At 57.9% G+C, this 13,160-nt stretch overlaps 1 protein-coding gene across 9 annotated transcripts in view; it reads right to left on the reverse strand.

Moving 5' to 3' along the window:
- Window positions 1-13,160, reverse strand: part of AMBRA1 (autophagy and beclin 1 regulator 1) — a 173,684-nt gene that overhangs the window by 1,638 nt on the left and 158,886 nt on the right. For all 9 annotated transcript variants that reach the window (XM_055546998.1, XM_055547002.1, XM_055546997.1 and 6 more), the window contains 2 exons: window positions 7,481-7,573; window positions 6,031-6,224 (listed from right to left, as the gene is read on the reverse strand). In XM_055546998.1, coding sequence (XP_055402973.1) covers window positions 6,031-6,224; window positions 7,481-7,573 — 287 coding nt within the window. The remainder of the gene's footprint in view (window positions 1-6,030; window positions 6,225-7,480; window positions 7,574-13,160) is intronic.

A 13,160-nucleotide genomic window follows, 5' to 3' on the forward strand; every position in this document is an offset into this window, starting at 1 on the left:
AGTGCTAGGAGGAGCGGGCGGATTCTAGCTACAGGCAGAAACAGGGCAGTGACCAACCCCTGGGTTCAGGAATCAACCAAGTGGATTTCAAGGATTAAGACTCTCTGCTTCCAATGCAGCAGGTGTACAGGTTCCATCCCTGGTCTGGGAACTAAGATCCCACATGCTGCACAGTGCAGTCAAAAGGAAAAAAAAAAAAAAAATCAAGTCAGGGACTTGGAAGCCAGATAAGACGCCCCAAACAATCCTAATTTACACTTCAGCCTAGGGGGCTGAGACTGCTCAGCAGGGTAAGAGCAGGCCTGGACGTCTGCCTTTAACCCCTTGGACACCAGAGGTAGGCTGGTCTTGCATCCCATGGAGGCGGCCCAGAGAACTGGTGGTGTCTGTCCCTCCCTGTCGCACACAGCCTAGTAGACCTGGGCCTGGGAAAGGGTCCACGCCCGGTGTTCAGAAAGCGAGGGCGCTGCACAGGGTGTGGCTAGGAGACAAACGCTCTGCTCGGGACCTTTTCAGAGCTGTGTTCTCTCTCTTCATCGTTCTGTTTATGTCCCTTTCTAAAAGCACAGGAGGAAGACGATTTTCAAGGGTTCCTTCGAAGGCATTCTGTCTCCTCTTATTGTCCCACGTTATCCCCTCGTACTCTTCTCGCGGGGCTGGATATCTGATACCCTCATGTTTCCCTGGAGGCAGCCACTGCCTCGGCCTGACGTTTCAGTCTGCACCTTGAGGGAGGGACACAGAAGGTCCTGCTCCTTCCCCAAGGGCCTGAGCATCTCCTTGTAGGGGGCAGAGGACACTGGCTAAGATCTCCGTCCTGCCATTCACTTAGCTGTGTGACCGTGGATAAATCCCTTGCCACCCACATTCCTCAGTTTTCTGACTTGCAAAAGAGGGATGAAAACATCCAGCCTGCACAGTGCCAGGCGGAGGGAATGAGATGATGCCCGTTAAGCATCTGGTCCACAGCGGGTGCTCCGTGGTGGCTGTCATCAGTAACCCGGGCTCTGCAGGAAGAGCCCCACCCGAGGGGCCTTTCTCTAGCTTGGGCTGCTCGCTTGTGCTCAGCCCTCACTGGGCAGTTAAGTAGTCTAAGCCTGTGGGCAGCTATGATCAAGGCTCTCAGGCTGCCAGGGCCGCTCCACCAAACTATGGACAGGTTTGTGTCCTTTGGCGATCTGATGGCCACCTGGGAACTCTGCAGTTTGGGCAGCTCCATGGTGAGTTTTGAACTTTTGGCGCTATTTGTTGTCAGTTGCTATCTCTGCAAGACTTTCTCTGCTGCCGCACCGTCCAGCGCCTTGTCCCTCCTTGCCTGGTCAGAGCTGGGCATCCAGGCACCGTCTGGCCACCCAGCTGTGCCGACGTCCCAGTAGGCCCCTCCGTCCTCGCGAGTGCATGGTGGCATGTGCTGGCGCTCCCTCCTCGGGGAGACAGCACTCCCCAGTGCTAAGCAGGGGCTCCGCCGAGGCTTTTGCTTTTCTCCAGATTTTCTGGTAAATTCTACCCTCCCACCTCCAGCCCCTCAAGACAGCTGCCTTTAGGCGCGTCCCCCTTAGGCAGCTCATGGGAAAAGCCGTCCAGCGGCGGGTAAGGAGTGGGAGGAAAGGGCACCCAGGGCCTCACTGCCAGCAAAGCGTCTACTCTGTGAGCTGAAAGGGCTGCCGGGGGAGGGCCCGGGGGACCCCTGCGCTCACTGCCACCCCTACGGTTTTCCAAGCGCTCCATGTACCGAGGCTCCCCAGCCTGGTCAGAGGTGTGCAGCGGGCTGGCCCACGGCCTGCTGGCACTGGCGCTCCCTGGCTGGGCGCCGTGCCCACTGAACACTCTGCTCTTTTCCCGTACCTCACTCTGGGGGCCGGGCAGGGCCGCTCGGGGCCCTCAGGGAGCTGTCACAGTTAGGCCCCAGCACAGCTGTGGGCACCTGACTCTGGGCCCTCCTGTCTGTTCCCGCTGCACCGGTACCTGCGGTCCCAGCCGCCTGTCACTGCAGCCGGACTGTTTGTCCGAACGGGTCTGTGGGCTTCTCTCCCCTTCCACCCAGCCTCCAGGCAGCTACTACTGCTGTCCTAATTCTGCTTGGAGCCACTGGGTTCTGGCCGAGTCCATACTCTTCAAAACACAGCAATCCCGAGTCCTCGAAGTGGGGAGGACGCTCACTGTCAGCCCACAGGCCTTCCGGTGGGGTCCCAGCTGCTTCCCTGGCCACCCCTCTTCCCCCACCCCCAGACTCAGCACCGCCATGGGTGTGCAGACCCCTGCCCACACACAACGTGGAGGTCCTCCCCGTCACACACCGGCCCGCTGCCCAGTGGCCCAAGGCCACTTATTCTCAAGGGCAACCCCCGCCCCGGGCCCTGCTGGGCGCGGCTGCCTCTGCTCTGAGCCCCGCAGGGCCCGCACCTCTCCACAACAGAGTCTCTCCCTTCTCGGCTCCGGGTCCCTGATGGCCTCAGACTGCGTTCTGATCCCCTTTGGGCTCGCACTTGAAGTCTACCTGTCAAATGACTGTGTGGGTGACTCCAGGGCTCCCAGACAACCTACAGGCATTCCAGCCTTCAGGGAACCTCAAAACTGGCCACGTGTTGCCCCTGCTCTGCGGGCGCACTTACACGTCTGTCTCCTTTCTGGACTTCAGGTGTGAGAGAAGAGGCGTGGCTTCATCTCTGAATCTGATTCCCTCTGGATTCCTGGCGCCTAATTCAACACTAGTACTAAAGTACTCAATAATTAAGATTGGATAGAAGTGTTCAAAACATACACACTAACGGTTTCCTCAGGGCTGGGTGCGGGGAGCTTCAGCCAGAGCTGTGAGCTGGGCCTCCCGCTTGGGAGCTCTGAGCCGAGGCTGACAGCCCCGGTGGGCCGCCAGCACGTTCCTCCAGAGGAGAACACCCTGGGGGCCTGCGGGGTGAGCTGCGGTCAGGGACCCAGGCTAAGCTCCGGAAGCTGGGCGGCCACAGGACTTGTTTGCTGTCACCTTCCCTGCAGCAGAAGCATTTCTTTTTGTCTTTGAAAAATGGGAGACTGATTTTGTGTTGACAGAAGATCATTTCCTTGGCAAGGTACATTCTGGATGCAGAGGCCAGGGTGGCATCAGGAACTCCCCGTGGTGGCCAGTTCTGGGGTTTCCCCGCCCGGAAGAGGGCGGCCAGGCTGTGTCAGGGGAGGAGCTGCCCGTCCTGATCTCTGGGGCACCCTGTCCCTCACCCTCACGGTTGCTTTCCCTGATCCACGGACCAGGTTCCTGCAGCCATACTATCAGCTTCCCCAGACAACAGAAAGGTCCAGACAACCTTTCCCAGTGGTCAGAGGCAGAGCCGTGGGCTCCCCGAACAGTGAGGCACAGCCAAGCTGGGGGACAGGGCCCCGCCCCGGCTCATTTCATTCGTTCCACACTTGCGGAGGGCCCACTGCATGCCAGGCAGGCACGGTGGCAGTGCTAGGAGCAAGCACAGAGCCCGGGGATGCCTCCCCTCGCTTTTGGAGTGACAGGGCAGGGAAGCTTTAAAGCTGGACCAGCAAAAAAAGTCAACACCTGCCAACACCCCCCATGGAGGGCTCCTCTGGGAAGTCCTAGACAGAACTGCATGGATTTTAATAAAATTCCTACCCAACAAGAAGATGAGGAGTAGCTAAGAACCCTTCAGCGCTAGCCAGTGGGAAAGGGCTCAGCGAGGGGCGCAGAGTGGCAACTGCTGCAAGTGGAGTCCGCTGCCCACCCCAAGGTGCCCGGGCCCCTGGCATGTGGAGGCGTGCACGGGATACCCCCACGGGGCCCAGAAGAAGCGTTACCCAGCTTGATGAGCGGTTTCTTCCACGTGCTTCTGCAGACGTGGCCACTAGTTTGCTGACTGGGGGTGGGGGTTGGGGGGAGAGGAGGGGAGGGGAGATGTGTGTGTGTGAGTGCGAGAGAGAGAGAGAGGAAGCTGCTGCGCTTGCCTGTTAGATGGGAAAAGCAGACCAGGGAGGACGTCTGAGCCCGAGGAGACTCCTGACTCCTGCTTCCCCTACCAGAGAGGCAGCAGCGGATGGCGGTCAGGGATGAAGCACCCCAGGACAAGGCTCCTGACCCCAGCAGAGAAGAGGCTGGCTTGTTGGTCTAAGCCCCATGCATCTGCTCCCCTTTTTTCTAGGCATGGGCTTTCTGCAAGGGACTATGACATTGTCCCTTTCAGAGCCAGAGGTCCAGAGGTCCAGAGCTCCAGGCAAAGGTCGCTAGGCCACAGAGATGCAGTGAGCTATCTGAGCTACTCGGCCACAGCTCCCCTCCCGACTGCCCCTCTGAAGGGCTTGCCCTCCACCAACCGCTCTGCTTTGCGGGGAGGAGACTGGGAGAGAATGAAGTTCTGGCTTCTGAAACTGGAAAAGAGACTCTCTTGCCTCCTGCCAGCCCATCCTCCCCACCCTCAAACATGAAGGCCCTCACAATCATAATTGACTAGAGGTCAGAGAAAAGCTGATGGGAGTCAGGAAATAATCAAGGCGTCCTTGGCAGGTGCAAACACAGGAGGACGCCCTTCTTCTCAGGTGGGCGGCCCTGCTGCTCTTGACCTTCGGGGCGGAGGCCTCCCTCCCGAACCAGCTCCCTGTAACCTGCCCTTGCCGCGCGTCCAGCCTCAGTTCTCAACATGTGCTGACCGGCCACAAACAAGAGCCCGCAGTGGTCCTTGGTGCAGACTCTAATGGTTTTGAGCTTGGCGCCCTTGCAGCTGCCGTCCCCTCCGTGAGCAGTGCCTGTCCTCCTCCGCACCCCACTTTGCCTGGCGTTTTCTCATCCTGGAAGGTCGCCTCCTCCAGGAGTCCTCCCCGAGCCCCACAGCCAGGTTGTGGCTCCCCCTCCTCTGCAGTGCAGAGGTTCTAACCACGAGAAGTCACTACCCGCTGGGTGCCTGCCTCTGCTCTAGACTGCAGCTCCTCGGGGAAGCACCAAGGCCTGTCTGTCTCGGCAGCTGCAGCAGCTGACGCCGGGAGAACAAGAAGGGGCCACGCGATCGTGGCAGAGGGGCCACCCAGACCAGGACTCTTCCCGGGGCTGGCGGGAGGCACTCGTGCGCTCTCCTCCTCGGAGAGGCTCAGGCCGCTCCGCCCACACCGGGGGTTTCTACCCAGCAGATGGAGGAAGCGGCAGGGGCACAGACCGAAAGGGGACGTGGCTGTAAGACGTGGCAGCTCGCAGCAGCCACGGGACAGTGCCCGGGGCGGGGCTGCAGCATACAGGCTGTGCCCTGAGGGCACACAGGCAGATCTGCTCCTCTGCCTGAAGTACACCTGTCTTCTCCTGGTCTCTCCTGAGCAGGTGGCTTACCACAGACCTAGAGAAGACGGGGCTGTCTGGAGGCTGCCGCATCTGGAGCCGGGAGCAGCCAGGGGCCGGGCAGGGGGCAAAGAGAGTGACCGGGTGAGAACAGCCTATTTAACACAGCTGCCGACACACTCCGAAGGGGGCCGAGCGCTGAGCGCTACGCAGGAAGGTGCTAATTGGTTCTCAGCAGTATGAGGCCAGTACAGAGCCACGGCCCAGCCACACCTGCCACAGGTGAGAGGAAAGGGCTGATAGTGAGCCAGGTTGCAGCCCCAATGGCCGTGAAGGACGCGTGTGTGTAAGAGCCTCCCGACTCGGCTGGCCTGGAGAGGGGAGACACCTACCCCGGGTGGGGAGGGTGGGGGGTTGCCCTGGCAGCTGTCTGGCATGTGAGCTTGCAGCAGGGTGTCCCTCTTGCCTTTTCTGACCCGGTGACTCTCTGAGCCCTCCAAGTTTTAGAGGATAAGGAGGTCAGGGTCCCTGGTGGGGGCCGGCCCAAGCTCTAAGAGTGGCCGGGAGGCTGCAATAGGTGGCCCAGATCAGGGAAGTGATACTTCTGCCCAAGGAGGTACCATGGGAGGGGTGCCCACCCTGGTGGCTGTGGTGTGCTCCCAGGACCAACTGTCCGCATGGGGCAGGAGCCTCAGGGAGTGGCGGGAATGGTCCTCACCACCAACCTCCCTCCTCCCTGGCTCATTCCCCCTCTAGTATTACATGGCTCCTACCTTCACCAGGACCTGAAGCCGCCACCCCCGGCTCCTGTATCTCCCGCTCCGTCTGGGTCTCCGCATTCTGCAGCTGCAGGGCCAGAGTCTGGGTGCCCTGAGACGTCACCGACGTGGTGGGGTTCCGGGGCTGCAGGCCGATGGCATTCATCAGGCCCATGTCTCTGTCTGTCCTCCACGTGGCTCTGCTGGTTCTAGCGACAGAAAGGTGGACGGGAGTCAGGCAGGGCTGGGGACAGCGGCCCCACAGAGCCCTGCCTGCTCTGCGCCCGAGCTCGGCACATCCCGGACCAGGGCCTGCAGGCTAAGGCCCACTCCCACAGTGGCCTCCTGCTGCTGGTTAACTTGTACATGTCCTTCTCCTTCAGTTCAGTCCATGTCCTGGGACAGTGAAAAGGAGGTGGGAGAACCATCCATCTTTTGCAAAGACAGCTGGTCCAGTCACTCAAACCGTGAGGGCCTTTCTAGGGAGGCAGAGATGGCTGATCTTAAAAGACACTTACTCAACATTCAGAGAGCCACCAGCTGAGTGGCTAGAAGCCACGGGTCCAAGGGTGAGCAGCCAGAAGTGGCCCTCTCTCTCTTTAGCTTTTCCTTCCTTCTAACTACATGCTGACAAGATTCCAGTTTAAATTCTTGGAACTTCCACTACATAGGACTCAATAGGACTCCTATTGAGGCTATAAAGGATCTTCCTTTACGGCCTTCTGAAAACAGACCCTAAGAAGCAGGGCGCACCAGCTGCCGATGAGTGAGGCCCAGGATCGAAGCTAACCTCCCCTTTCTTGGGCATTTCCTGGGCATGGACCCTCAGCACAGCAAGGGGTGGCAGCGGAGGGAGCCCATGATGTTGTTCAGGATGGGCACCAACCCCTCCTGTCTGGAGCTGTTTCTGGAGACTGTGCCTGGAACTTCCTCGAGGAAGCAGTGACTGCTTTGGCTTTATCGCTGACCCAGTGCTTTGTTTTCTCAGGATGATTCTGTCTCCATTAATGAATTAAATGATGGGAGGACCAGCACCAGGTTCCTACTAAGTGGCCCCTGGGGAGGGTTTGTCCCTGGGCTGCAGCTCTGGGCAGTTTGGTCCCTGAGGCCTGGGTCACGAGGGAGGCTGCCCGTGAGCAATCTCCTAGGGAGGACATCCCTCTCCAGAGCTCTCTCTTCACTGCAGCTCCCCCCGGACACCACGGCCAGGACTGGGGGGCTGGATGGGGTCCTAGCTGGTCTTCAGTCAAGACTCAGAGGGCAGAGGTTCTGTTCTGTTTCTTAGCCATGAAACACTTTTCTTGAACGAAACCTTGTACAAAAGCTCAAAGTGTGAAGTCGAGCAAAAGGGAGCTGATCTTGTTGAGAAGGGACACCCACAGAGCCCCCAGGCCAGGTCCGAGGGCACCGCTCTGGACCCCACTGGAGCAGGAGGGACGGCGGGCTGCCTCCTTCACAAACTCACCCAGGCCTCTCGCTGCTTCGGCTGCTGGAGTGAACAGTGAAGACCGTCTCGTTCAGCTGGTCCCAGTAGTACTCAACACCAGAGTTTGAGGCCCTGGAAATCAGTTGGGAGGAGACAGAGTGGAAGGCGTTAGAGAATGGCCAGAACCCCTCGCTCCCTTTCCTTCCTTCCTCTCTCCTGGGGCTGGGCTGAGGCTGGGAAGAGACGGTCCATGAGGATGCTCAGTGCAGAGCAGCCGGATGTTATCTCCAACAGCCCCGATACCTGGAGTGGCGCCTTTAGCCTCTTCCATCGCCCAGAGCCTACCTGGCTCCTCTTGGGGGCTGAGAGAAGCAAAAACATAGACACACCAGTCACAGGCCGTGAGTTCCGCATACTCTTCAGCCGTACGAGGCGGGGGCTAAGATGGCCTTGGAGACGCCCAGTGCCACAGCCTGCCCTATCTGAAGGGCATGTGAGGAGACAGAGAGAAAAGAGAAGGTGGTTGTCTACCAGCCAGGAAAGGAGTCCTCACCAGATTGCCCTGTCTGAAGGGCGCGCTCAGTGCTCAGGACATGAGTGGAGGCTCTCACCACTAGGTCTTCCCTACAGCCATGGGGCCAGGAGAGAGGCAAATGAGGGCAAGCTGATGTTCTTATTTGCCTGGAGCTCAGAAGGCTAACAGGACAAAGCTCCCACTGAGCCAGAGAGGCCCACATCTCGTTCTATTCTGGCCCGAGAGCCTCCTCTGCCAGGTAGAGGCTGGAAAAGCAACGAGGAGATCTGAAGATGACCTGGGAGGGCTCACAAGATTCTCCAGGGGCTGGGGTGAGGAGAGGAACTCCAGCGGTGATAGGCTGAGCGGCTGATGGGAGAGAAAGGAGTTTCTGTCCATCGAGTTCTCCTGGCTGCCGGCCTGGCCCTGGCTCCTTCTTTCCCTGCAGTGGAGTGTCGGGCAGTTTATCACACTCTCACCCAGGCACAACTGCCAGGAGGGAAGCGGGGGCCTCTTATTTTTCTAGACTGACGTGCCTCCTCAGGCAGCAAGCCTGGCTGCCAGCGGTGGGTGCCAAGACACAAGACGCCTTTAATTTTAAAGATTCCCCACTGAAAAAGATGCTACCTACACCAGTCACAGGGCTCAGGGCGGGGTGGGTGGCGGTGAAACGAGAGGATAAAGAGTTGGCAAAGAGGTGTCTTTGAGCCCTGTGATTAGCACTCCGTGTCCGTGAAGAGACTCTACGAGACAAAACGGGCAGCTCTGCTCCGCAGAGGGCCAGGGTGCGCACAGTGGCCTGGAGAAGCTCTGCTCCAGACGGAGCTCCCTCAAATTCACATGCTGAAACCCCACCCCCGAGAGACAGGGTCTTTAAAAGGTAATTAAGGTTAATAAATGAGGTCGTAAAACTGGGACCTTAATCCAGAAGGACTCTGGCCTTATAAAGGAGAGAGAAAGACCTTACTCTCTTTCTCCATCATGTGAGGACACAGCGAGAAGAGAGAAGGTGGTCATCTATCAGCCAGGAAAGGAGTCCTCACCAGAGCTCAACCGTGGCGGCACCTGATCTCAGACTCCCAGCTTCCAGAACGGCAGGTGATTAAGTCACCCTGTCTGTGGTATTCTGTTATGGCAACTCGAACTAAGAAAAGCTCCAACGAAAGCCTAGAGGCTTAGGTCACCATCCTGAATGATAACAACACAACTTCTTCAATAAAGAGCAAACAAACGGAAGTCAGAGGGTCGTGAGGATCAGCCAGGAAAAGATGAGTTGTTGGGGGTGACGCAGGGGTATTCCTTCCTAAACGTGAGGATCAGCTAGAACAGGCACCTGATGGGCCTGCATGGTGGCAGCTGCATGGCAGGAGCCACTCGGGTGAGAGGCAGCAGGGCCCAACCCGTCACCAGAGGGCCTCTAAGTCACCTGTGGGAAAGAGCTGCAGCCACAAAAGGGCTCGTCCTCTCCCTGCTCTGGACTAATCTCACCCCCACCCTCACCCCTCCCACCCCCCGGCCCCCAGCTCCACTAAGAGGGCTGGTCTGCTGTGATCTTCAGACATGCTGTCTAAAACAACATCAGTGAAGAATTAAAGTTCAAGGTAATGGCACCTGGGGCTTCCCTGGTGGCTCAGTGGTAAAGAACCCGCCTGCTAATGCAGGAGACACGGGTTCGATCCCTGGGTTGGGACGATCCCCTGGAGAAGGAAATGGCAACCTGCTCCAGTAATCTTGCCTGGAGAATCCCACGACAGAGGAGTCTAGTGGGCTACAGTCCACGGGGTGGCAGAGTCAGACATGACTGAGTGACTAAAACGAAAACAACGATGACACCTGCAGGTGCCTCTTGCAGCAGCCCGGAGGCCAGGACCGCGGCCCGCGCGCAGAGTCCCGACACCTCAACCCGAGCGCCAGCCGCTCCCACAGGCACGCAGGGGGCGGTGGGCCACGTTTCCTGGGCCTCAGGCAGCAGCTGTTTCTCCTCGAGGCTGCAGGAGTTGAGTCACCAAATCCTCAGCGACTTTTGTGAGGGCTGTCTGAGAACTACAGGGCGATGGGGGGCAAGGGTGAGAGAGAGGACCTGATAGGAGGGAAGAGGCCAACGGCCAGAAGTCAGAAGCAGAGGCCCCTCGGAAAACGAAGCCACCGCTGCAGCCTCTAAGGAGCTGATCCGGGCTGCATGAGGTGCCGTGTGAAGCCAGCTGCCACGGAGCCTGATTTACAAACTTGTCAAGATTTATTGACAAGTGGCGATACCATGTGGGTCCCCGCCAGATCCTTCCTCTCTAATTCATCTGCACCGCCTGCTACCCCGGGCTGGTGAGTGACAACAAACTGTTCACACCGAGCCCACACCAAACCACATCCCGGGTGACCAGGCCCCTTCCTTCCTGTCTCAGAGAAAAGGCGACCTGAAGGCACTCCCTGAGTGGCGACTGCCAGCAGAACACCGACCCAGAGCCCCTCAGACACTTCCGTCCGGCAGCCTGTGTCCTCAGAGCCCCTCAGACACTTCCTGTCCGGCAGCCTGCGTCCTCAGAGCCCCTCAGACACTTCCTGTCCGGCAGCCTGTGTCCTCAGCCCCGAGCTGCAAACTCTGGCCGTTTACGGAGGCTGTCAACTGCCAAGCAGACCAGGGGCCACAGGGACGATCGCTGTGCTGCTCCCAATCCCCTCTGCTCCTCACCAAGAAGTCCAGTGTGAGCTGTCATTTGTTCTACCTTCTGGGGTCAGACCAGCTTGACTATGACAAGCTCGTGCGTTTGGCCGAAACGCCAGGCACCAGACCAGGGAACAGAGTTGGAGATAACCCTCTTTGGCCATGGAAACGCCATTCAGTGCTCAATGTCACTTATTTCCATCTCTAAGCTAAGGAAGGGCGCCAACCTTCTCCTCTCTCCTTGGTCCTCAGGGACGATGAGTGAGTCACCACTGTCTGCTCTAGGTCCTTCCTGGAAGCTAGACAAAGAGGGATGGAGAAGAGTGGGAAGGCCAGTCAGGGCCAGGCGTGTCAAACAGACTTCTGTTCAGCACCTGGCTGCCTCTGTGAGCAGTGCTTCTGGGCCTGGCTCAACAACACCTCACGCCGCTCTCACACAGGGCTCTGGCTCCGAACATCCCAACTTCTAGGGTATAATTCCCTTTGAGGACATTCTTCTTTCATCTATCAGTGGAGGCCTGGAAAGCTCCACACAGCTTTCTCCTAGAAGGTCTTTTTTTGGAGGTGGGAAGAGGGGGTGCAGTCGTGCCATGCAGCCTGTGGGATCTCAGTTCCCTGAGCAGGGACTGAAGACGGGCCCTCGGCAGTGGAAAGCTGAGTCCTAACCGCTGGAACACCAGGGGATTCCCCCCCGCCTCCTTTTCTCCTGACGTGAGTCTCTGAATTCTGCCTTCTGAGCGGACTCTGACACGCAGTGGTCTTCCCAGACACACATCCCCACCCCGCATCTGTAGGGCTGACCTCTGAAGTCGGAAGTGAGCAAGCAGCACCTCACACCAATCTGGCACTTCACACCCACTGCGGTCATTGGTGGGGGGTGTTGGCTGGGCTGGTGATCAGCTAGAGGCACAGGAGTGGCTTGGGAGAAGTGGGGGGTGAAGCAAAGGAGAAAGGAGCCCCTCGCTGCTAGGAAGGGGGGAGGGGGGCGGGCAGCCGGGCTATCGGCCACTGAAAGGGCTCTAGGCTGAAGGACAGTGGCTCGTCTCCTCACCTGTCCTAGGAACTGCTGGACCTGGAGAGACGGAGCGTTTCCTGAGGCTTTTTTCGCCTACTGTCAAGTGGGTTTTTAAAACCCATCAAGAGATGCCCAAGAAGCTTGTTACCTCTGTCTTTGTGCTTGGAGAGCGTGTCAAGGCTAAGACAATGGAGGAGAAACCAGGAACAGGACTGAAAGCACAGAACGTGGTGCAGCTGCCTGAGCCTGAGACAAAGGCAGATGACCACCTGGTGTGGAGCGAGGGCGGTCATCTTGGCCCAGCTGGCCGGCCGGCTGGTGTGCCCCTGGGAACAGGGGTGCCAGGGAGCTGTGTCACGCGGGGCCAGGCAGCAGGTGACAACGCTGGGCTTCTACTTTCCTATTTGTTCTCCTCATCCTGGGCCGGAGACCACTCAGAGCGCGTTCAAAAGATGCGCGTTCCCTGGTGGTCCAGTGGCTAAGACTCCTGCTCCCAATGCAGGGGGCTGCGGTTTGATCCCTGGTCAGGGAACTAGATCCCACATACCACAACTAGAGATCTCATGTGCCACAATGAAGGGCTGCTGGACCCAAATAAATAAAATATTAAAAAAAAAAAAAAAGACGTCCATGGTCTCACTCAGCCTCGCTCATTTCCCGCTGCCTCAGTCACCTGACCACTTAAATGCCTCCAGGTGATCTGGGGCTGCTTTCTTCACCTGAGGTCTTCGGAGAGTTAGAGTTGCAAGTGGTATATTTTTCTGTGGAAGAGAGTATGTTGCTTTTGTTGGAATTCTACAGCAGTTTTTGATTGAAAAAAACGTTAAGAATCAGCTACAGGAAAGAGTTCTGGATGGCAAACTTAGGAAGCCTCATTCTGTCACTGATCTGCCAGGAGACCCTCGGTGGGTCTTCACTTCCTTACCTGAATATTGTTCATGGTACTTCCTGCCTGAAGTACAGAAATGAAGGTGATGGAGACCTGGAGAGCCTTTGGACAACCTGGGACAAAGTCTTGCCCATTTTGATTTACCCTGAAATATCGGCCCTAAGGTAATGGGCGTTAACCCATATGACCCAACACATCAGGAGCAAAGAACACCACCAAAAAGGCAGGCTTAACTCGCTCGGAGTCCAGCACAACTAGGTCTGGGATGGGGCGCTGCTCATCGTGTCAAATATAACTGCTCTCCTGCCACGGAGGAGACTTAACTTGCTGGTAGGGAAGAGAGCTCCCCAGGCTCCCCTGGTGGCTCAGTGGTGAAAAATCCGCCTGCAATACAGGAGACACGGGTTCAACCCCTGAGTTGGGAAGATCTCCTGGAGGAGAAAATGGCGACCCACTCCAGTATTCTTGCCGAGAGAATCCCATGGACAGAGAAGCCTGGCGAGCTACAGTCCATGGGGTCGCAAAGAGTCGGACTGAGACTAAAGAACAACAAACCACAAGAGAGCTCCCCAGGCAGCCCAAGATGGCTCCCGCCTGCGGAGACGCTGGATGCTAAAGACGACATATGGGGAGAAAAGAGAG

This window comes from Bubalus kerabau, chromosome 15, assembly GCF_029407905.1.
Source record: "Bubalus kerabau isolate K-KA32 ecotype Philippines breed swamp buffalo chromosome 15, PCC_UOA_SB_1v2, whole genome shotgun sequence".
In the NCBI taxonomy this organism is placed as follows: domain Eukaryota; kingdom Metazoa; phylum Chordata; class Mammalia; order Artiodactyla; family Bovidae; genus Bubalus; species Bubalus kerabau.